Below are 25317 nucleotides of genomic sequence, written 5' to 3' on the forward strand. Positions count from 1 at the left end.
CTCCCTCAGCACCTCCCCTGTCTGGGAGCTGCAGAGAGCAAGGAAGTTGACTGTCTATCCAGATCCCTCTCCAAAGCATCTTGTCAACAGCACCTCCAAGGTTGGTATCATCAGCAAACTTGCCAATAGTGGGTTCAACTCTTGTATCCAGATCAGTGATAAATACATTGGATAGAACTGGCCCTGAAACTGAGCCCCAAGCTCACACTGCTGGTGACCAGGTGCCAGCCAGACATAGCCCCATTTACTCTAAGTCCTCTGAGCTCTGCCCTTCAGCCAGTTCTTCATCCAGCCCACCATGAACTTGTTAATCCCACAGCTGAACAGCTTGTGCAGATGGATGCTGTGAGGGACAGTATCCAAAGCATTACTAAAATGCAGAAAAATTACATCCACTGCCTTCCCTTCACCCGCTAGGTGGGTGACCTTATCACAGAGGAGTATCAAATTACAGGACTTGAACTTTGTGAAGCCATGATGTCTGAGTCTGATGGCTGCATTATTCCTTAAACTCCTTTCAACAGAACCCAGTATAATACTCACAATCTTTCCAGGAACCCAGACTCTCAGTCTGTAGCTCCCTGTGTTCTTCCCTCATGCTCTTTCTGTAGACTGGAATAACACTGGCTACCTTCCTGTCAGCAGGAACCTGTCCAGACTCCTAGGTCTTTTGCAGGTGATCGAGGAGGGTCCTGCTGCATGTCCTGCTTGCTCCTTCAGTACTCTGGGATGAATCCTATCTGGCCAAATGGATCTGTCAACATTCAAGCATTGCAACAGCTTTAAGTTTATAAGCTCTCTCCAGTTTTCACAGACATCATGAAGTAGTGCCATTTTCCCAGCAGAGGAAACTAATACGGTTTTCTGTGAATGTCTGGAATGATGAGCAGGATTAGCATCTTTATATAAAGTCCTAGAAGCCAGGGCTTAATTTTTCACTAGTTTGTCTTGAAGCCAAACCCATTGCACACACACAATCCCATTTAGAGCGCAAGAATGGGGGAGTTGGCTTCCCTCCTCAAAGACCAGACAAGTGTGTAATGCACGGAGTGGCTGCTGCTTCAATCCCCATCCTTTCCATCCAGAACGCATGGAAGAGTCAGTTCTGGAACTCACCTCACCACCTGAGGCAGACCCTTTGAGACCTACTGCACTACAGACACCCCCTTGGTCAAGAGTCCCACCAGGGCACACCCAGTCCTGCAGTTGGCTTAGTTGGTTTGAGGCTGAGAATTGACTCATTCCTGACCCTGGCACGTGGTGACTGCACTGTGGCAGAGAGAAACTGCCTTGCTGTGAACTGAAATACTCAATTACTTACAAGAAACAGAGAACTGATGCAACACTTAGATTTAGTGTCTTAAGATAAGCTCCAACTGAATTAAATCAAGATTCCAGGCAGAAAGGGACTTGGGGGTTCTGGCTGACAACCAACTGAACATGAGCCAGCAGTGTGCCCAAGAAGGCCAAGAGCATTCTGGCCTGGATCAGGAATAGTGTGGCCAGCAGGAGCAGGGAGCTCATTCTTGCCCTGTCCTGGGCACTGGTGAGGCCACACCTTGAGTGCTGTGTCCAGCTCTGGCCCCTCAGTTTAGGAAGGATGTTGAGACACTTGAGTGCATCCAGAGGAAGCAACGAGGCTGGTGAGGGGCTTGGAACACAAACCCTGTGAGGAATGGCTGAGGGAGCTGGGGTTGTTTAGCCTGCAGAAAAGAAGACTCAGGGGAAACCTTATGAGTCTCTACAACTTCCTGAAAGGCGGCTGTAGCCAGGTGGGGTTTGGTCTCTTTTGCCAGGCAGTAACTGACAGAATGAGAGGACACAGTCTTAAGCTGCGCCAGGGAAAGTTCAGGTTAGACATCAGAAAAAAATTATTCACTGAAAGATTGATGGGGCAATGGAATTGTCTGCCCAGGGAGGTGGTTGGAGTCACCATCCCTGGATGTGTTTAAAAAAAGACTAGATGTGGCACTCAGTGCCATGGTTTAGTTGATGAAGCAGTGTTAGGTCATAGGTTGGACTTGATGAACTCAAAGGTTTTTTCCAGCCTAGTTTATTCTGTGATTCCCAACCAGGATCAGAACTGTTTTACTTCACCTACAGGAAAACACCAGACCGCAGGTTACAAGAGCAAAGACATTGTGAGGACAGACTACAGACACAGCCCCATTATTTTTCTTGTTAAAGCCTCCTTACTTTCCTGGATCAGTGTACAAAGGCTTAGTAAAACCAAAGTCTGGGCAGTCATGCTGTGGAAAACTGTTCTAGGTCCTTCTTTGTGGGTCCTGTTCTTGGACATGGAGGAATACCTTCCTTTCCCCCTTTCAAAGAAAAAGAAACAAAACAAAATAAAAAATCCCAGGGAGCCTGCTCCTGCCTATTCCCTCACCAGGAGCTTCTGACAGGTCCCAAGAGCAACAAGATGATGCACTGGTGAGCAACACACAAGCAGAGGATGACTGCATGCCAGGGAACCTGAAGTTATTAAGTTGTTTGAAGAATCAAACCCAGAATGGTACTTCCAAACGCATAAAAGACAAGTATTTCTACCCTGTTAAAAGAAAAAGCACACTGCAGAGACACTAAATAAATAAAATTTACTTAATTCTTCCCTTTCCTTTAAAAGAATTAGGACCAAAATTTGTGAAAGTACTGGAGACTCAGACAGCACACACACATTCACTCCATCTCTCATGCATCTACAAACACATCATCCTTCCTCAAATCCCAATGTCCTCCTGTGTGTTTCACCCTCAACCCATCCATGTTCATCCATGTTCCTCCTTCAGTCACAATCACACAGGTTTAGATAAAAGGTGCATTCAAGTGCAGAGTACTGATATTAACTCAGGCTCAATACTATCAGCAATATCAAGTAAAAACTGTGCCCCCAGAAATTTCCACTCATTTTGTGGGATGTAACAGGCACAGTCCTCCTCCCATGTGCTGCCTGGTACAACAAAGGGCTGTCACTCACAGAAAGCAGAAAGCTGGTGTTGAAGCATGGGCCAAAGAAAAGTAGAGAGGGAGAAAAAAAAGACATTAAAAAGGTGCTAAACAAGGTATTAAACCCACCCTGAGGTAACCTGCAGCAGTCAACAATGAAATGGCAACAAACATGGCTGCTGTCTCTACTGACTGCACCAGGAGTTGTGAGCGACACTGAAAACATTGACTGAGTCCAGCAGTAACTGAAGCCACTGTTGAAACAGATCCAAACAAGATTCTAAGAAACAGAAAGTCATGGGTTAAAGAGATCTAAATTTTCCAAAACAGTATTTTTAATTGCTGACCATGGGAGCACAGTAATTTTCACCAGGTAAAGTCAGCTGTAAGTCAAGCGTATGTGACAAGCTTGAGACAGACAAAAGCTGCACAACAAATGCCTCTTCCAATAAGCACTGGGTTAGCACAGACTTGACTTGTGTTGAAGCTCCTGAAGACATTTTACAAAGGAAAAAGAGAAACCCAAAGCATTCCTATGCAGTTTCAGGTAAACAGATCAGGAACAAACCGACACCTGTAGCACTTGTTTCCTATCTCTCATACGGATGCTCTCACTCCATGGATTACTGAGGGTGGCCCTTACCTTGGGAAAATTGGACATCAAACTTGATTGTTGGAAAATCAACAACCAATATTTGCACAGCTCTCAATGTTGCATCCTTACCATTTTCCTAGTAAGTAAGCATTGCTATAGGCACTGGTGCTTTAGTTAGTAAGGTGGGTGGAAATACAACGTGTATTTAAATATGGAAAGTACCATATACATACATCCAGGCAAATAAACAGTGATGCTATGAATGGTCTCTCCAAGGGTGCCACTAAGATCCGCTTCCTTCTTCTTAAATATATAAACAACACATCAGACCAGAAGTCAGTCTGCCAGTTTTCATACAGCTGAGCTGCAGTCATGACCTAAAATATGGCTTATATTGTGGGCAGGGCGGTTTGAGGGCTGCTTGGAAGAATCTGAGGCAGATGTGTTTGCAATGGAAAGCAAAGGCGACATCGCTGAGCCATCTGGAGGAAGAGCTGTGGCTATTTCTGGAAACAAAGAAGTTAAGTTAAAATTGGATAAGTGAGATGTGTTGGTCATGTGCATTGGTGGCATATCTGGAAGCAAAGGAAAACTTGGCTGAGCAAAACCAACAGGTCTGGGAGGAGACAAAATGGATCCAAATCGATTATTTAAACCTCCACCGCTTGGCTTCTCCGTGCTTGGGTTCGGAAACATCTGATTGGGAAAGTAAGGGATAGAAATGTCATTGGAGAGGGTAGGGTGGGCAGGAGAGTAAGGTGGATAGAAGGATGGCAGTGTATTCTGAGGATCAACAGGGATTAGAGCTGGTGTCCGAGTGGCACTAGGCTGAGTGACTGGTGGGATGAAAGAAGCATTAGCATTTATCGGTGGATTCATGCCACCCTCCGGAATAAAAGGGAATCCAAAATTCTGGGAGAGAGTGTGTTGGTCAGGGGCCGCATTATCGTTGGACACTTGAGGGCCATCAGACATAAATCGGACAATGCTTCCTCTTTTTTCTATCGTGGACTGCTGGCGCCCAAGGATCATGCTGCCACTGGTAGACAGGGGAAGATGGGGAAGACTGGGGTCAAAGACATTTCCATGTCTCTGATTTCCCGATCGATTCCTTTCGGGCTGACGTATTTTAGAACCTCCATTGTCTTGCAGAGGATGCCTTGAGCGCTGAGTGACCGAAGAATTTGGCTGACGAACAGAAGGCTGCCCTTGCTCGCCGTTTCCATGAGAAACTGCAGGGTGAGGGTGAGTTGGCCTCACAACTCCATGCATATTGCTGGAAACGGGTGTATTCATATGGTTCTTAGTTCCATGACTGTCAGTCATCCTCATGGGGTTGGACTTCTGCACAGAGATGTTTGGGCTTGTATTGCGACCCTGAATGTCTCCCGAGGAAGAAGAACTCGAAAAAGGAATAGTCAATGAAGTGTTCCTTGTGTTAATTGCTCCAATGGACATGTCGCAGCTTTCCCTGCTCTGGCCATCACCATCCCTTCGGATGTGGACGTTCTCCCGTGCTGGGGGACAGTTGTACTCGATTGTGGAGGAGGCACCGCACTGTGTGTTCCTTTGATGTTCTGGGATTGATCTTTGGCTTCCACTGACTTGATCTCCGAGGTGAGGGGCGAGCAAACTCTGCATGAAACTTTGGTGGCATGTGTTTTCATTTTCCCTTGATGGCAGGGTATTCCCCGTTGGAATACCCTGTAATGGCTGGTAGGGCAGTCTCTTCTGCCTCTCTATGGACGGTGCAGCATTCTGACCGATTCGGAATGCTTGTGACTGCATGCCCCGGAGGGATGACACAGAATTGCCAATTTCACTGTTTCTTGAAGCCTGTACATCGAAATTGCCCGTTGGCTGTTGATTGGGTCCAGAGGGCTTAAATGTCTGGCAATCAGAAAGACGCTGCACATCTGAGCCAACTGTGTGGTCGACTGACAAGCGGCCCTGCATATTATGAATCGCCAACCCTTTACTTCTAGAAACGTCAAGATAGCTTCTCATTTCAAGCTGGTCAGAAACCCTGGGGCCTTGAAGAGATATCCCTATTCTCTGCTCTGAATTAGAGGGAGTCTTCCCAATGAGAGCCTCAGCAGAGTAGCTGGAAACTCTGTTTCTTTCCTGCCTGTGAGGGGTGCATGTCATATCTGATGGTCTGGTTACGATACTGGCCTGGGACACCATTTGCTGCTCTAAGCCCCTCGAGGTCATAAGTCTTTGCATCTGATTGTGCCCTGACACGTGTTCTGAAGTGGAACCTTGCTGTCTGCTGCCAACATCCTGTTGCTGTTGATGCAAAATATCCTGATTGATATGGCTCTGAGGGTGGTTATGGTGGTTTCTGTTTGTTGCAGGATTTTCACAGTTCTTCTCAGGCTGGGAAGCTCCAAAGTGCTGCTGCATCTGCTGCTGCATTTGTTGGTGGTGAGGATGGGGCTGACCACCTTTCTGCCGTGTTTGATCACTTCCGTGGTGTTTTTGCTGTAGAGAAAGCTGTGTGGCCTGTGTTCCCTGGATGAGATTTCGTTTCTTTTGCATCTGCACCTCCTGCTGTATCGTTCGCTGTTGGTGAACACCATGGGGTTGAGAGTGGACTGAGTTTTCCCCGTGAGTGACGTGGTGCTGCAGCTGGTACAAGTGGTGCCTCTCTCTCAACTGCCCAGCCTGCTGCTGCTTCAAGTACAGATGATTACTGTGAAGGTGAGAGATGCCTTGTGCAGGGACATGTTGAATTGGCTGCAAGTGCTGCCCTGCCTGGCCTGGCTGCTCTGAGAGCGGTGGCTGAGAACCGCACTGAACTTCGGTTTGTCTCAAAGCTGGCGTTACGAAATTGCTGTTGGGTGGAAATAACCTATTGAGGCCATCAGCATGCCCTTGATTGCTCACTGGTGCCACAGAATTGGATGAATTAGGAGGAATCTGACTAACCAGCATCTGTGTTTGATCAGCAATACCCTCTGGAGTTCGGTTCATCAGCGCCATCCCCTCAAGCCTTATGGGTGCTGTCTGGCACTGTTTTTGCCTCTTTGCTGTGGAAAGCAGAAGGTCATCCTGAACGGCCCTCTTGGCAGAGTCTTTGCGACCTTCATGGTTTTGCTGCTTTAAGTGTGATTCCTGCAGCTGGGGAGCCTGCATGGTGCTTGCCCTGATAGCATTCAGCTGTTCCTGAGCATATTCACTCATCAGTGCAGCTCCTGGAGTCGGATTGATATATGTGCTGGATGGAAGGGAGAGGCTCACAGTTGCAGGGACACTTGCAGGCTCTGAAGACTGGGATAAACCCGAGCAGCTCACCAGGGGATGGACAATGCGACTCTGGTGTATCAGATTATTCACACTTAGACTGGTTATGCTGGGTGTCTGGGAAGTGGAAATCTGCAAAGGAGTGTTTGATGTTTCCACACCTCCTACAGAGCAGCTTGGCTTCTCAACCTGCCTGTCAACATTTGTCTGTACTGTTTCACGAGCACTGAATTTGTTCGGTGCTGCGTCCAGCGGCCCTGTGTTGTTTTCTTTCACTGACTGAGGTTTAAAAGGCTGTTGCTCTCTCTCCAAAGGCGCAACCTCAGGCTTAGAGATGACATCCCTCGTGTTAACCTGTATTCCCCCTCCACCTTTCTCAAGGCTTTCCTGGTCAAAAATAGCTCTCGCTGCAAGAGCTACAATGTCAGTCTGTTCTGAAAATGTGCAGCTGTTACAGGTACTGGTTGAGGTGCTGCTTGTGATGTCTTCTCTGGTGGTATCTGGCAACATAGACGCAACTGAGAAGCCTCGACTGCTGCCAGAGCTGGTTGACATGGGGGAGTCTGCCTGCCTGCTAGTGATAAGGGAAGCACTGACTACTTCCTGATCAGAGATGCAGGAGTGAGGCTGGGAGAGAGTGTCACTTTCTGTGTTCATCAGCAAGAGTTCCTGCTTCTCAGGCAAATCAACATTTGATTCTGCTGATTTAGAGTTTTCCATAGGAAAATTAGAATGCTCCCCCTGAACAGTAAATGAAGAGGTTTTTTCCACAGCTGTTCTTTCTTTTGTGAGATCAGACAGCATCTTGGTTAGACCCTGTCCTTCTAACAAGTCTGCATCTTGCATTACCACTGAGGAATCCTGTGCAACATTGCAGGACTCCGAAATCACTGCTGCCTTGGAAGTATGACCTGCTGTGTTGCTCTGTACTGCTGAAGTCCCATTTGCAATCTGCAAATGTGTCACCTGTGCTTCTTTACGAGAGGATGTTACGGTGTTGGGGGGTTTGCAGGATTTGGGAGACTCTGACAAGACAGAGGCAGTTGGTGGGTGGCTCTGAGATCCCTGGGCATGCTGGCGAGGGGCAGCATCTTTGGCCGGCGGTGGAGCGAGCAGCAGCTGCTCTGACACTGTGGACTCCAGTGGTGAGGAAGCAGGCACCTCTGCCGAGCTGGGCTCTGGAGCAGAGGGGGTTTTCACTGCCTGCTCGGAGCTCGCAGTCTCTTTGGAAGGAGAGTCAGAAATACTGACGGCGCTCAGTGCAGCCGTGCCGCCCACCTGCGATGTGTTTACAGCCTGTGACGCTACCGGGGCGTTTTCCGGCGGCCCTTCGCCAATTGAAGGCTTTGCCACCGTTTCCACAGGAGCAGAGTCCACCTTCCCTGCATCTTTGCAAGGAACTGCTGGGCAGGACACTTTGTTATTGACTGCGTGGTGTTTCTTTGTGCTTGGCTTTTTGTTTGTCCGTTTTGATTTTGCACTGGATGACAAGCTAGCAGCAGCTTTTTGCGGGGAAGCGTTTGTGGAGTTAGATGCACTGGTTAATACCGAAACCTCTGCAGGCACTGAAGATGCCACAGAAGTTGGCAACGACACGCAGTTGACTGTGGCAATCTGGTTATTGACAGTTGCAGGATTGGTGGGGTGGCTGAGAGACAAGTGCAAGCAGCTCTGTCCAGCCATTTGCGATATGCTTTGATTGAGGTTAGCTAAAGCACCAAATGTATTGAGGGCAACGTTGGTATTTGGATCTTCGCTGGTGGTGGGCTGAATAATTTGCATAGGGGCTTGGTTTGAAGTTCCAGATGAAGACATCACAGGCTGCAATGCAAAAAGCTGCCCATTTAATGAGATAGTCTGAGGGTGCTGTTGATTGGACATTGTCACTGAAAATGTCTGCGTGGAGCTGGAAGATGGCAAAGAGGATGGCCTTGGTAATATATGGACAAGGTGTTTCCCTCCAAAAGTCTGTGGAAGAGAGGCATTTTGAATGGAGCCACTGGAGTTGGCGACTGCAGTTGGCCCATTCACAGGAACTCTTACAGAAGCAGAAGGCTGAGCAGAGAGGAGGGGAAGAGGATTCTGATTTGCAGCTTGGATAATTACAATTTGTTGACTAACATTTTGGCTGGGAACTTCCGCTCTCACAATGGGCGGGCACGGAGCAGGGTTTGGAGGCTGGAGAATGATGACATTCTGGTTAGCTGGTGCTCCTGTCACAGCAGAGGCAACTGGCTGAGCCATCTGAATCACCTGCATAGCTGAGTTTAATGGAAGGATATTTCCTGCAGCCTGAGCTTTAACCTGTGGCTGACTGATTAAAGGCTGTATAGGTACGGGTGGGCACGAGGGCAAGGTAACTACAATCTGTTCAGCTGCCTGGCCATCCCCAGGCAAAGAAGCATGCAAACTGATACTTGTAGTCAAAGGCCTGCTGTGGGCAGAAGACACGGTGCCAGCAGCATTGACTGGCTCGTTGAGGAGGGCAGTCATTATCCCAGATGGCGTCTGGCTCAGCGGCTGGACAGTGTTTCCTGCCAGCTGCAAAGTCGTCCACGTGGTCTGTGTGTTCCCAGCTGAAGGCATCCGGGTAAGGCTACTCATGTTTTTCAAGTCTGAAGTGCCAACACCTGAAGAGCCTGAAAAGGACCAGCAGTTCTCCAGGGGGCTGGCAGCCAGAGTGCTTATTGCTGTCACAGCCTTAACTCCTTCTGCTGCAGACGTCGCAGGCGTCCCAGCACTGCTGACCACGTCTGTACTTTTGAGGACATTTGCAGAAGAGCAGCTCTCTGCAGTAGACAGTCTCACAGGTGGCACACAAGCTGTGTCTGTGGTTGAAATGGCACAGCTCTCCTGGAGGTCACTCCTGGAATTGTGTGTGTTTGAGCAAGTTGCATTCACCTGTTGAACTTGGGAGGCTTCCACGGAGGCACTGGAAGGAAGGCTGGTTCCCTGTGGGAGTGTTTTCTTTGTTGATTTAGTGCCCTCCTCATCATTTTTACTTTTGGGGGGATTTTGCTCATTCTGTGGTGCATTACTTGAAGAACACTGTAGTTCCTGTTCTGCTGCAGGTCTAGGTGTGCTCTGTGAGCTGGCAGGAGCAGTGGTGGGCACACCTCGCTCGTTCTCTGGCGTGGAGAGCTCAAGAACGTTCCCTGCTGGAGCTGTCTGAGCAGATGCCAGTGAAGAAACTGTAGGTTGTGACCATGGCTTATTTTCTGTGGGATAAATACCAGCAATTGTCACAGGAGTCACTAGGTTGCAAGTTCTCTGAACTGGCACAACATTGGCTGTTTGTTTTTGCAAATTATGACCAACATTAAAAGTTATTCCCTGCACAGGTGCTCCCTGGTTATTTCCATTGGGCTGAGTCCCATTTGAATAGACAATGATGTTCTTTTGAACCTGATCACTGGGAATAACAACTGAGACCTTGGCGTTTTTGAGGTTTCCTTTCCAGTGGATTGTAGGGTCATCATACAAGCAAATATCATTTGCTTTCAGTAGCTCGATGTATCTCCCGTTTTCCTTTTGCAGTTCATCCAGCTGTTTCCGGAGTTTTTTTATCTCTTCAGCTACAAAAAGTGAGAGCACTCCATTACATCGGCACCAGAGCAAATAATGAAATAACGCTACCACCTGATTTAGAGAGTAAACACTGTGTAGCAATGAAATAATTTGTAGAAATTGAATAAATTGTTAATAATGTATGTCCATTACAAACGGTTAACACAACCTATGTGCTCTTATCCTGGTACGTCTCTCTATTGAATGGGAAATTGAATGATTTCACAGACTATTCCATTACCAATAGCAGGATATATCAAATTACTTAGGAAAAAACATTAGGACTAACTCAGATGAAACTGAATTAATTGTTAATTTTTAATTAATTGTGAATTAAAATTGTTTAATTCCTGAAGGAAAGAGAAACACATTAATCTTTTTGTTTTCCCTGCTCTTTTGCAAACACAAAATTGTTTTAATTGATAATTTTACAGCTTTCCAGAAGAATTAAGTTTCATTATACCTAAAAATTAGAGGCAAAATGAAATACAAAGCACTCATGTAAAGCCACAAAAATTGGCAATCTGGGAGATAGCTCACCAAACTGGGAAAACCACAATAAAGCAGAAATAAAAATCACAAACCACAACATTAGCTCTGAGATTATTTCTGTCATCCCTCCATCACTGTACTTTTACATATCTATTCAAGTAAATTTTAAAATATGATATATTATAGTTTTACAAAATGAACTGCTATAACTTTTACAGCTTTTCAAAGAAAAAAAAAAGCTTTTTGAATGAAGAAAACTTCATCTTTTTGATGAAAAAAAAAATCTAACTGAAGTTTGTCAGAAATCATTCTGGTCACTACAGTAAAATAAACTGGGGCAGAATTTACCAGATGATGCTACATCACCTATAAGCTCTGTAATTTCTTTAAATCACAATGCAATTGCTTCATTATCTCATAGCGACCTGTCACAACACTCACTTGGGCATTCTGTTGGCTTTTTGTTTCAAGATATTCTAAGCAGCTGTATTTTTCCTGTATGTGCATAATTTCTTGGGATTCCCATTTGTGGTTCCAGGCTTTGTGGTTAGTCAGTAGCAGAAGTGAGGGACAGAAACTCCAGAGCCCCCAGCAGCAACCGTACTTACCCTGCTCATTATTCCCTCCATTTAACAGAAGTTCATCATTCTGTCTTTTCATTTCTGTTATATACTTAAAGGCCTGATCCAGGATCATGTTCTTGCTCTGTAAAAGAAAACACACATATAAAATTAGCAGAAAGGTCTAGAATTTGTAAATCCATTAGTGATGAGGCTGCACTTACTCCAAGAGGTCTTTACTTTAAAAACATGCTCTGAATATCACTGGTTAGAGTTTGTTTTCTTTTGGTTTGGGTTGGGTTTTTTGGAGGTTGTTTTTGGGTTTGGTTGCTTTTGTAAGATGAAACGACAGGTTTTGTGAGTGATACTGACCCAAAAATACCATGAGATTTTACAGAATAACATTTTCAGCTCTGGAGCTGACAGTTTCTGATGCCCAGAGGTAGATACTATAAGGCCACACATCCTTAACAGCCAGCATCCTTTCTTGCTGATCAGCTAAAATTCACGTTCACTAATAAACATACACATCACATGAAATTTCCAGGATACTGCCTTATAAATATTTTATTAGAAAGGAAATAAACATGGAACAACTATCCAGGGAGATATATGCATAATTTTGAAAGTAGTATACTACTTTCCTTTTGAAAGTAGTATATTATGGAATATGGGAAAATAACCCATCCCCAATCATCTTTTTATGAAACTATGCTTATTCTGCCTGCAAAACCTTTGTGCACTTCTTAATTTCTTCTACTGTTCAGTAGGAACAGCCTCTGCTGGGAATTCCTCTATCTTGAAAAAGATGCTTCTGTGCATCAACATCAGAGCATTTGTCTTGCTTCATCTTTTGCAAGGAGAGTGTCTTAAACTGCTATTATTATAATTTCAGTTTCTGAATTGCTTTCAAGCCGCTATATGAAGGATGACAAAAATAAGCAGTCATATGCAGCACGTTCAGATAAAATGCTCAAAATCTGTGGAACTACATTCATGTGATCCTGCACTTCCAAATAGGATTCTATCACAAGTAGTTTTTAAAATACTAATAACTAGTGAAATTTTCGAGTATATTAATTCAGACAGTTTTGCCTCCTTGCTAATACAATTAGTAAAATAAGTATTTATATTTCTACAGACAAAGAAACATTTGAACACTTGACAGGAAACTTGTATGCACCTCTGGATGGACACTCACCTGCTTAAGTGCTGGAGAGCAGGGAATAAGTTCTCCAATTCTGTTTATCCCAGCATTAATCTTCTTCTTTCGATGTCTCTCCACTAAGCAAAAATAACATGTACTGTGTCATCTGGCTGGGCAAGTGAGCACAACAGCAGCACAACTAGGGCGGTGTAATGGCTCATAAATACATTATTTCATTATACATTGGAACTTGGAGCAACCTGAGTGAGGAAAAAAGTTCCTCTAAAGTAAACCTCAGTTATCAAATTAATACTTAGTGGAATCGAAGAGCCGTAATGCAAGTAGCTATACCTTTAAAAGGTGGGGATATTTTGGACCCCTTGATGAAAAGTAAAGCTCCTACAACTCAAAATTCAGGTTTTGAAACTGCTTTCTAACACAGTTTTATGACACTCTCTTCATAAGACAGATTGATTAAATTTAGGCATACAGAAAGCAAATGAACAAAGATTATAGAAAGAATCAATTTCCGATTTGGAAAGCAAACCCATGCCTCTTAAATTCTAATGTCAAATTTAGCACAAAAAGAGAAATAATGTAGATTTTATCAGTCTTCAGGCTTAATTTTAAATTTCTATTAACAGAGCAGCCGGCCAGCCGTGAACATAGCTGAAACTCTAGGTATATGGACTATTAGTTACTCTTCCAAAGGTTTAACTGTTCCATAAGGTCTAACTGACTGGAAGTAAAGAAAACATTGAATAGAGAGTAGTTCCAGTGAATTTACATCATTTGGAGAAGGTCAGAAAATGTTTCATTTATACTCTTCTAGTGATAGCATTTACCTCTTCAGTAGGCCTGAAGGCCTACTATTGGCAGAAAGGGTCTACCCTGTCAGTCCAGGAGTGTAAATACCTCTGGACATGTTTTTTACAGACAGTATCTCTGTTTTCTATCCACTACAGTCAGCCTCTTTCAAATACAGTGAATTCTCATGTAGTTTTTTTTTTACTGAATTGTTTTCATGTTCTACACAAACTTAAAAGTATTAGATGTCTTTTTTCAAAAAAAATGAAAAAAAGTTGTCATGGCTTTGTCATGATTCAAACCATTGCGTTGTTCGTTCATGGTGCTGAATGAACCTTTTGATTTGTGCAGTTGCTCTGCTTTTAGTGGCACACAGAAACAAACTGTGACCTGCAGGTGAGCTACTCTTTTGTTTTGGTAATATCTGCACTCTCCTCAGCTCTTCCAGATATTAATGACTAAGAAAGTACAGGCTTGGAAGAGCTGGTCCCACATACTGCGGAGTTCAGCCCAGGTGATAAAGATTTTGGAAAGCTATCAACAAGTGAAACAGGAACTGGGAATTCCAATGAGGCCACTAATCTTAAAATTAAAACTTGATAAGACTGTTTCCTGATTCTTCTCATTTCTTAAGAAATTGGCCACACCCTGAGCGCACTCAACAAGCACAACATTGCACAGGCTTCACATGGAAACTGCTCAGTAGTCTTTCCAGCTGAGTTTGTGAAGACTATGTGATAAGTGTTGTTCAGTAGAAGAACTGCCATCAATTTCTTTGGATAAACCAGGATAAAGCCTGCCAGACACTTCCACAGTCCCTTTTTCTGTTTCTATTTGTAGAAGATGCCATTGGCACTAGACATTGACTGGGTGCTGCCCAAGGCATGCGACTCCTGCAACACACAGCCAACATCTGCACACAATTTCTGGGGTGCCAACATCCAACTGGGTGCCTTAGGAATAGGCTACATAAATACTTCTAATCCAGGGAGCCTCTAAAGCTCTCAGGTAGGACACCTGGCCCTGTTTTGACAGAGGTGGATATTAGTTGCATGTGAATGCCTGTGCAGTTGTTTTCCTATGGAATTGAACACAGCTGAAATTGTTTACTTCTTAATTTACTAGCTTTGGAAAGGCAGGGGCACAGTGCTCCTCCATGCTTTAACTTTGTACTGTGGCAAACAGCAAACTCGAAGCAACCTGCACAGATATTTTTTGCAAGGACACAGAAAGGTGTTTGATAGGGTGAGGCTTTTTCAGTGTACTAAACTCCTACGGAGGAACCTTCTCCATGCAAAGTATGTTTTACTACTCCAAAGTATCTGTGCTTATTTCCAGACCCAACAGCAAAGCATGATGCTCCTACCTGCATTATGTGTCTCCCGGTTTTTCTTTCTGTAAAACATAAAGGGAAAAGACTCATGTGAAACTGAAGGTTAAAGATCTGCATACAAATAAATACTTCTTTCATTATTTCATTATTCAATATTCAATATTATAGTCCACTCTGTGAACAAGAACAGCAGAAGTCACAATCAGATGTTCTTAGGCATTGGTATTAAACAGTTTCTAACAAAAATTCCTTCCTGTTCAGACTTAAATCAATTGCAATATAACAAGGCACAGTGTAATATTCCACTTGATTATTGGTACATATTTATAGTGGAGAGCTGGGGTTTTATGTTCCTGTTAAACCATGCAGTGTTCAAAAAGGCCAAAGAATAAAAAAACTAGGTTTGTTTCTGAGGAACAAGACAGTTAAGTATTTGTCTGAAATGTAGCTTTTACATTCGCTGGATAACTGAAACAGGAGAAAACTTTACCATGCAAGTTGATTTTCCCGCCACATTGCCTTCAAACATCATAGCTTCTGGTGTCAAAGAGGCTTTCTTTGTGAGAGAAACCAAAAACACTGATCCTCTGCAGCTGCTTTCTTTACTGTCTCAAAATTCTGAGCAGGTGTGCTTCGGGCATGTGAGGGTTGTGTTTGGTTTCAAATGTTCGCCTGGGACTACTGGACTGAATGGCAACAATCATTGTACAATGCCCCAAGCTGCTTTACTGGCAGTCAAAAGATTTCAAATATATACTCTACATATGTAAATAAGATATACTACACACATGCACTAAGACAAATACTTCCAGGAAGTACAATAAAGCAAAGCATATGTTTTCTGGAAAAAGCAAAATTCCAGAAAAAAAAACCATTTTCAAAAAACTTCTGTCCAGCAGCACACTCTCAGTCTAGATGTCTACTAGGGTACGCAGAAAGCAAAGTAACATCTTCTGCTGTCCTTTTCATCTGTTACAGAACAGTCCAGATGTAACAAGGTAAGAATGAGGTAAGAATGCAGGATACATGTGGAAGAGGCATGATTACTGTGAGGCAGAGTATATCCTTTATGCTTTGAGCTGATCCTTGTTTCTGGTAACTCACTAATGAGAGTGTGCACCTAGAGTAACTTAGACAAGGATTAAGAGACAGTAATGTAATGTTACAGGTTAGACTCAGAGACATCTGCTAAGAAATAATGCTTAAAGATGATCATTAATACTAAATATGCACAAGAACATAAGGACTGGAGAGACCCAGCTGTTCTTGGTTGACATTACCATTACAGAACACAAAATACTCTATCAGTCAGGTAAGAAAGAGTTGTGAAAACCGTGAAGACTGAAAAACTTTCTGTAGGACAATGTTCAATGTTCTCTCTGAGCTTTTCTTGATCATAAATCATATCCTACATGGTTACCTAGTATAAGATGAATGCTGCATTTAACTAAGGACTGAAGAATTCCCCTACCAATCAGGTATTAGATCACCCATGTTAATAGAGAGGAACAAAATTCTGGAAAAATTCTAGTGAGTGCTGAGTCACTTTGTTACAAAGTTTGGTCAGAGTGTTGCTGTACAACATCAAGGTGTACTTTGAGTTCCAGCAGAGATTTGAGATGTAAGATTCAGATTCCACTGGGAGTTGAGGAAGAGATCTAAATTACCCTGTGAAAATTACTATAGTTACCCCCCAATATCTACAAGGAGCCTGCACAAAAATAGAGGCTGTGCTCTCACCAAGGCAGCAATGCGGTTTTACACACATCAGAATAGTCAGTGAAGTAATTAAAGATTTTCTTTTGCCTAAGTGACGCTGGTAGATACATCTTTAACAAATAGTTTGGCATAGACAGGGCAAGAGGGAAACTTTTGGATCAACCCTGATGAACATACAGAACTTCTTGTCCATACCCTTATTGCCAAACTTTTAGCTAGAAACTTCATAACTGCAACATGACCGCAGACCACAGAACTATGAAATAATCATTTTCTCACAGAAACTCACCGATGTTGCTTCTTAGTAGGTGTCTCATTCTCTGTCATCTCTGGCATGGTTTCGGAGAAGAGAGCCTGAGGAAAAAATCATGGAAGGGATCAACAACTCCTGCACGTTTCTGAATTCTTAGCCCACAACACTTACATGGGTTTGCCTTGGACCACAAGGACGGGGCCCTGCTACAGTGTAGGCACAAGTCCTTCCCCTTGACTCAGAGCAGTTGATTTTGTGACATTAAAAATTAAGCACGTTACCTATCAGGATGTTTTGCAAAACATGTCTGTAATGAACTGGTTTCCATTTCCTCAACTACCTTAAATATAAAAACTATTACAATCCCAATCACTTTAAGCAAACAAGAAGAGAAGAGTATACGACTGCTTTTCAAATGGGAGGAGGAACAGCTGAATTCTCTTACCAGTCCTTCCTCACTGAATCTGCACTCAATTCCCAGCTTGAAATAAAGCATGAATGCAACGAGGACATTTCATTAACTACAAATTTAGAGTGCTCTTAATGCAGCAGATTACAAAATTTACTTGCTATTAAATTACTGTACTGATTAAAATGACCCAAAATGACACCCCTGCATTCTCAGATATGTAAAATTCAGTTAAAATTAAAGTTATGAAATGAAGTTATACATAACAGCCTAATAAATTGCACCTAACTTGTCCTCATCTTGAACATATTGGTAGCCTGTATTTAGACAAACAAAAAACATTATAAAATGCATAAAAGATGAGATTAAGTCAATGATGGTTGAACACCTATCTACCAGAGAAATAAATTTTAGAGAGCAAGTGATGTAAGTATACTGTAGACGACAACAGGAAAAGATAGATCTGCTTTTTGATATGTCTGAGCTCCTTATTTACTTTCACAGTTCTGTTCACTCTCTCACCAACCAGCCTGTTACTGCAACTCTTCCCATGGGCCCTGAAAACTCCTTGTGGCTTCACCTTTCCCTGTCTCCTCCTGGAAAGCTCATTGGCTTCTTTTAACAGGTTTCATGTCCTTAGGGTATTTTTTTGTGTTTTTGGACTGGAAGGAAGCGAGGGTGGTTTATAATATGACTTTAAACACAGAGCAGTTCTTAATGTAAACTGATTCTACCACTACTGGCACTGACATCAAAAACAAACCCCCAAAATAATATCCTTACAAACCAGAAAGCCAGACACCTATGGAGCTCCCAAAGCACTGAAGTATACACTTCACAAAGTGCCCTGTGCACACACCTGTGTGTATGTGTGTGTCAAACTAACAGAAATAATCTGAATTGTACCAGAACTGAATTCAGATACTGCTTTTCAGCATTTATACTCTAGATGTTAATTGAATGTAGTGCATTCAGTAAAGATCAGAGGAGGAGAAACATTAGGGCTGATGCTGTTTACCAGTCTAATCTTGAAGTACTTTCTCTATTCCAGGGAAGACTTGGGAGACTAACCTAAAACAAACAAGAAACAACCTAAGAATAGATCCAACTCAGGGAACTCAAAGTGCCTGAAGATGTCAGGAACATAATTCAACTCCACCTACATGACAGTGTTCACACCATCACAGAACTGTGATGGTATTAAACAGTTTCTGGACAGAAACTGTGATGGTATTAAACAGAACTGGACACAATCCTCTCTGAGATGTTACAGCATTCCATTGCCTCACAGGGTGATACACACAGCCTACCTAAACACAGTCACCACAGCCCTCTCCAGCCCAGCAAAGGGAGCACAACACTTTCTATTTATATCCCTCCACAGACTTTGCTTTCTCTGTGCTCACTGACCATCCCCTGCATAAATTATGAAAACACCTGACAGAGTTAAGAGTCTTTTACTGTGGGAGAAAGCATTGGTGCAACTTCAGCACTTCCATGCGTGCTCTTACAAATTATCTCATCTTAAAAACAGGATTTCTTCTCCTTTGAATCCAATTAGCTTACTTCACTAACAAATTTATTTGAATCTATATGTAGTAAGATTAACCCAGTTGTTATCCCAGGTTGTCCAAGTTCGTAAAAGCTCACAACTCTGAAAGCCAGGAAAGCCAGTTTCCCACCCAAGGCATCTATAACTTATCCCTCCTGTGTACAGCTGGTGGTGGTCAGTAGTACTTACTCACTGGTTTTAGCTGCATTCACTGTACCAGGTGATGCTGAAGGGGTTAGCTGGGAGACTTTAGCAGATGAGCGATTCTGATCATGAAAAAAAATAAAACCTGGTTAGAGCCCAGCCACGCTGGACGCTGTTGGCAACCAGAGAGATGTCCACATGTCCACAGAGTTACTGAGGGCAGCACCCCTCCTTTCAGCAGAGCTTCTAGTGTGCCAAAGCAGCCCAGCAGAACCTGTATCCATTAAGGCTACCAGCAGAGACAGGAGAAGCAGAGCAGCTGCCTGGGGACACTACACTCATATATCCATCACCTTGTGTAGCAGGTGAAGTAACTCCTCCTCAAGGGGGCAAAGAAGCCATTTAATTTAGTGTACAGTAATTTAGTACAGTACTGTTTCTGTTCAGTGAAGATGTGAGCACATGGGCATAGTTCTGGTAAAGCAAAGCTCTCAAACATGCGTAGTAAAAGGAAGATGCTAGCTTGTATCATGTGGCAGTCACACACCCTGTTTCTTGATTTCTGCACCACCTATAATGACAGAGCTGCTGTGTCTGTTATTGGGCATTATGAGACCATAGCAAATATGCTGGATAACAGAGCAAAAAGATAAAAGAGGTCTTAGTTTTGGTGAACTTAACATTTTGGAAAGACTAATGTATTCACCAAGCAACCGCATTTTTTTTAACCTTGCAAATTTATACAGCCTGAGAATGAAAGGACTATTTCTGTATTGCAGTGTATTTCAGATAGAAAGCATTAATGTGGATTTAGATGGCCAGCTACCATGCAGGGCTACAGATAATGCACAGCTGTGTGAAGGTAAGGGTGTAAAAAAGCACCCACCCACCCACCCACAAATCCCTTCCCCAGAAGAGACACAGCTGTTCTGACTCCAGCTGCACAGAACACACTCACAACCCCATCCTCCCCCTGCCCTAAGTCAGAGCACTTCTTCCTCCTGACATGTGTTCTCCATATTCCTATATTTTGGCTTCTTCTGTGTCCACTCAGCAAAGCCCTTTTTCTCAACAGCAGTCATCCCTATCTCCCAAAGTCATGCTGTATACAATGTTCCAATTGCCTTATTTCCTCATGCTGAGCAGACGCCGAAATGATTCGGCAATTCATTGTACATAGCATTCTGGAAGATAGATGAACAAGGCCTTAGTGAAAATTTGTGCTGTAATTTATTAAAACAGTTTCTAACAATTTTGTGATCCTCAAAAAGAATAGAAAATCTTTATTACATGTCAAAGATCCCACTTCTTTCTTCCTCCTCTGCCCTTTTGTTAAAATTATGTCAGTAAGCTTCTTCCAAGTGATGCTGCTCCCTGCATATTTCAAGCCATTTGCTGTCACACTGAGTGTATGAGCCTCACAAACGTAAACTTAAAGTCTGTACTTGATATGCTTCAGTTCCACTGGGATCTGCAGCCCATCTCATATAGGAGACTATATGAAATAGCACAGGAATGCTGTGACTGTTACCCTAATTTCACTTTACTGTGGAATGATAAACTTCAGGTGAAGTTTATCAGTTTACCACTCAACCAATGCTCCCACTTTTGTGGTCCCATTAAGAAAAAGCAAGGCTGTACACTATCTAATTAACTAATTAGTTTATTTTGAGCTCCACTGAAAAGAGGTGGTTAAATTTGTTAAACAACACTTGTATAAAACTCTGGGCTTTCTACTGATAGATTGTACCATGAGAAATACGGTGAAATAAAGTTGTTTTTTCCCATTCTTATTCTGTAAGGAACAGAAACCTTTGCATTTTACTTGATACTCCACAAAACAGCTCAAGTTGGCAATACCAGGGAGGGGGTTTTCTTAAGGGCTGCTGAAAATATGGGCTTTGTGAATTTAAAAAGGAAATAAAAATACTGCCTAGGTGAAGATTTCTGAGGGCTGATGAAAGTTTACACTGTCTCTATTTCTCCCCCTCAGCTGTTGTATGACCACAGCTTTGACAGAGGGTTTCCCTTTACTTCTTCCACATCAGGTATTGCTTCTTCATGGCAAGATCCCTTCACAGATTCTCTAACGCAGAAGACATGTATTTGCCTCATAAGCTCAGAGACAAATGTATTTTAAGTTCACCCATAAAATATGCTCACTTAACTCAGCTGAATGTCATCTGCAGAGAAAATGTAGCAAAAGCCAAATTCTTAAAACAGATGAAGAAGCAGCAACTCATCGTTTATGTTTATTTAGTACCAAGCTTCCCTCAAGCTTTATGTAGTTAACAGCTTTCACAATGTCAACCAAAAATACTGATTTTAATTTAAATGCAACGTCATCCTCAGAAATTAAAGGATACTTTGTGTTCTGAAGATTTAACATCATTTAATTTCTTCTATAGTTCTGAAACATAGGGTATAAAACTTAAAACCAATTTATTTAAACATCTTCTTGTCTACCACCCATCTTTCCAGGTACTATTCAGCAAACTTATGAAATCTCTTCTTCAAAACATGCACTCAGCAAATATAGGAAAAAGTTAATTTAGATTATTTTATTTGGCATTATTTTTTCACTCCTTATTTAGGAATTGTTTCCAAACTTAATATTCATTTTAAAAAAGAAAATAATTATTCCAGTCTGTTATCTCTGGCTGAACAAGACAATCTTCCTCAAATTAGTAAAGCCATTCCACTCTTCCGCATCAGGCAGAAAGAATCTTTTTTATATGCAACGACACATATTCAGCAAACCTACCAGCAGTCCAAATCTTTCTTCCTCTTAAAATCCTTCAGCCAGCTTATGCTGTTGCACTGCTGCAATCTCACAGTCCTTACTGGTTTTGTATACCTCGTGTAGTTAGCCTTCATGTAAAGTTAAAATCAACTCCAAGGCATAGATAAGAACTCCTCAAATGCTTTTTTCCTGAGACAGAGTGTCTTCTTCATCCAAGCAACTGCTGCAGTGCACTTCTCCCATGTTCCATGCACATTTTAGAACAAGGCTAGCTTGAATCAGGGACTTAATCCAAGCTTTTAACGACAAGCAAGGTGCCCTTGAGATCAAGGGCCACAAATTACTGCCCTTTCTTTATTCCCCCTTGGAATGGTTCTATTCTAATTTTGTATTTACCTAATAGAATTACTGCAGGAAACGTAACTCAAAGCTTACTTTTGTGATTGTTACCTGTGTGTATAACCCGCTGTGGCCTATCAAGGCAACCGGGTAAGACTACCATACAGGAAAATGAAAAAGGCTATTTTTCCTGATAGGAGAGAAAAAAAAATCCTTCAGTTTGGTTTCACAAGAAATTGAGATTTCCCTGTTATTGTGTCCCTTAATCCACTTCCTCACAACAGCTGGTCCCACTGACTGACCTAACTGCATCCTCTCAAAGAGATGAAGTTCCCAGATGTTTACAAAAACCTGGGAGTGAGCAGAGGAGGAGGAGTGAGGTCAGGTCAGGGACTGGACACAGCGTGGTCAGTGACCAGCTCTGCAGCACGGATGTGCTGGCTGACCAGCTGGCTCAGAGTGGGCACTGCCACCTTGTGCTGAGGAAGATATTCCTGATGCAAACCACTTGAGAGTTTCCCAGGCCAACAAAACTGCTTCCAGAGTTTCTGCAAAAGTTCAGGAAAGAAAACCAAAGCCAATAAGCTAAAACTTGTTACATGGGGCAACTTTTTTTTTGTTTTTAAGGTGCTTGCAAATGACAGATAGAAAGAAAACTTCACTGCTTTTAGATATTTTTACTCTGCCTCTTTTGTTTGTATTATCTAAACTCAAACACATTAGCATTTTTCCTCCTGCTGACTTAAAGCAATAAAGTTTTAGTAAGGCTCTTGTATAAGAACATGCAAGAGAACTAGAAAGAATTTTTTTTAGTAATAGCATTGGAGGAAGAGAAAGGGTAATTACTCAAGTGATATTCCCTTATATCTATGTTACTTTTGTTTTCTCTTGTAATTTTCAAAATATCAATGGCAAATGCACTGATAATTTAGTAACATGAAGTTTCAGGACAGCATAGTGTAGGGTCATTCTGAGAAATCCTGACCAGATCTGCTTTAAAAATCTTCATTCAAAAAAACAAAACAAAACAAAACAAAACAAAACAAAACAAAACAAAACAAAACAAAACAAAACAAAACAAAACAAAACAAAACAAAACAAAACAAAACAAAACAAAACAACAACAAAAAAAACCAACCACAAAACCAAAAAACAAAACACCCCACAAACAAACAAGCAAACCCCCCCCAAAAAAAAAAACCCTTTCCTGTTAATCACCTGAAGATCCACCTCTCATATTTATTTTTCTTTGTCTACTGTTGTTCCCTCCCAAGTCTACCTAGGTACAGCATCATTTCTTTTTACACCTTAAAGGAGGGGCAGAGAGAAAGCTCATGTCCACAGAACCAAGTCTCTTACTCACTGCAAAACATTTAAGGAGAAGTACCTCTGGACATTTTGCACCAAGATTTGATGATCTTGGTACTGCAAACAAACCAAAGTGAACACGGTGCTAGTAAAGGAAGATGCCCGTGGGAACTATCTCCTGTGGTCCGGAGCAATTGTTACAGGGAAGCAGGCATTTGGGAGCTAAGAGGCTGTTACTATGCAACCAGTGCACAAGCCAGAATCACAAAGATCAGAGCTCTCACCTTAAAGCATATCTTCAGCTACTTTAGAACAAAATAAGGAGAACATCACTCTTTAATGAAATCAAAAAGAAATGACCAGGGAAATCCTCCTGATCCCCTGTTCTCCATGTATTGTGCTGAGATTCACAAGTTACCACACACAATTGCACTAAAGAAGGGAGGAAGTGTGAGAAATGTCCCTATGATGCAAATCTCAGTGCTCCTCTCCCTGGCTTCCAATGCCCAATGATCCGTGGTGTACTTCAAAACAGAAAATTATCTTCAAAGAGAAGACAGACATCTAATTATGCTGCGCTTGACAAAGGAGCCACAAGTGTGTTCTGATGGTGAAAGCTAAGTGGGTACAAAGTGAATGGCAGGCAAGTTCCTCCTGACACAGGTCATCACCTGTGTGTGGGTTAGGTTACCTGTATCAGATGGCAAAGATTGCCTGCACCAGACTGAGGCTGGGAGTGCTCTCCCACTCACCCCCGTGCAAGAGCAGCTGTTGGTGAGCCTAAAATTGCTGCAGCATTCTTGCCTAAAGAACAAGCAATTCTTTTTTTGATGACTTTTGAACAAGTCATCATGGTCTCCAAATACTGTGACCAAGATGGTTATTTACAACTGAGGAATCCATCCATATATGAAAGTTGTATTTGAAACACTGAATACCGACTGGACAAATGTAGAAGCTGTAAGTCATAGAATCACAAAATGGTTTGGGTTGGAAGAAACCTTAAAAACCGTCTCATTCCAACCTCCCTGCCATGGGAAGGACATCTCTCACCAGACCAGGTTGCTGAGAACTTCATGCAGCCTGGCCTTAAACACTTGCAGGGATGGGGCATCTGCAGCTTCCCTGGGCACCCTGTGCCAGCGAGAGCCAATTCTGCTTTCTCATGTGACCTTATCCACAAATGAAATCTCTATCCAAAGAGTAGTACCTTGTCACAGAGCCTGATAACCCATTTAGAATTACAACATTCAAACATTCATTTTGGCTACAATGATTTAGCCAGAGCAGTATTCTTTGCTCCACTGCTTTGGTTTTAAGCTGTGCTCTTTTTCTTCTGCAGCTACAAAGGATCCTCACACAGTCTGTTTATAAAACCACATACCGTCTCGAGGAGGTATCAAGGCATTTCCTGACACTTGCCAAACTGCTTTGCTGCTCTCTCCTGAGGACCCTAACTAACGAGCAGTGCAAAATATCCTAGAACTGAGATGTTCAGGGCATCCAGAGAGTTTATGTGTCAAATTTTTTAATTCATCTTTGCAGATATGAGTCATTCAGTACAAAGGATTACACAGACAAGTTCTTAAATATTTTATAGGCTTGGGGGTTGAGAAATCTGACACAAACTAAAAACTCATCAAGGGTTCATAATATAGGAAGCAATATTCTATGGGCCTGCACTACAAAGTTGCACTACAACATGCAGAAGAGATCAATCCTGAGATTCTGTTACAAGCACTTCCCTTCCAGAGCTAAGGGATTTCCCTATGAATCTTAATGGGGCCAAAGGCAAAAGTGGCTGAGGTAGAAGGTACCATAAAACAGAATTTCAATTTTAAAGTATAAGCTCATCAGACAAACTCACTAATTACACTTCAACAAGCTTTCAAAAACAAGCACATACACACTCTGCCCCCAAACCCAAGAAAACCAAACAAAACCTCCACAGCTTTGCAACGTGCATTTTATAGGCAGACTATTCACAAAAGGTTTTAGTGGACAGAAGGCAACTCATTCTCCTTCACAATCTCAATCCAACTACACCTTTGCTTTTCAGAGTTTTTTTTTTTCCTGGACCCATGAACTGGGTGCACTGGGCAATTACTTCAGTTCCAGCAATAAAGGACTTATCTTGCAATCTGGATGTTTGACAGT

At 42.6% G+C, this 25317-nt stretch overlaps 1 protein-coding gene across 2 annotated transcripts in view; it reads right to left on the reverse strand.

The window, feature by feature from the left end:
* Nucleotides 1–1586: 1586 nt before the first annotated feature.
* USF3 (upstream transcription factor family member 3) overlaps nucleotides 1587–25317 on the reverse strand; it is a 29418-nt gene continuing 5687 nt past the window's right edge. Inside the window, exons 2-7 of one of the 2 annotated variants that reach the window (XM_066175331.1) lie at nucleotides 18820–18892; nucleotides 16702–16766; nucleotides 14727–14755; nucleotides 12608–12690; nucleotides 11455–11551; nucleotides 1587–10362 (exon numbers count right to left, since the gene is read on the reverse strand). In XM_066175331.1, coding sequence (XP_066031428.1) covers nucleotides 3893–10362; nucleotides 11455–11551; nucleotides 12608–12690; nucleotides 14727–14755; nucleotides 16702–16766; nucleotides 18820–18834 — 6759 coding nt within the window. In that variant the 5' untranslated portion in view covers nucleotides 18835–18892 and the 3' untranslated portion in view covers nucleotides 1587–3892. The remainder of the gene's footprint in view (nucleotides 10363–11454; nucleotides 11552–12607; nucleotides 12691–14726; nucleotides 14756–16701; nucleotides 16767–18819; nucleotides 18893–25317) is intronic. The other variant, XM_066175332.1, reaches the window with a different exon arrangement.

Source organism: Chamaea fasciata, unplaced genomic scaffold, assembly GCF_029207755.1.
Source record: "Chamaea fasciata isolate MVZ Bird 193981 ecotype frontalis unplaced genomic scaffold, bChaFas1.0.hap1 SCAF_2, whole genome shotgun sequence".
NCBI lineage: Eukaryota > Metazoa > Chordata > Aves > Passeriformes > Sylviidae > Chamaea > Chamaea fasciata.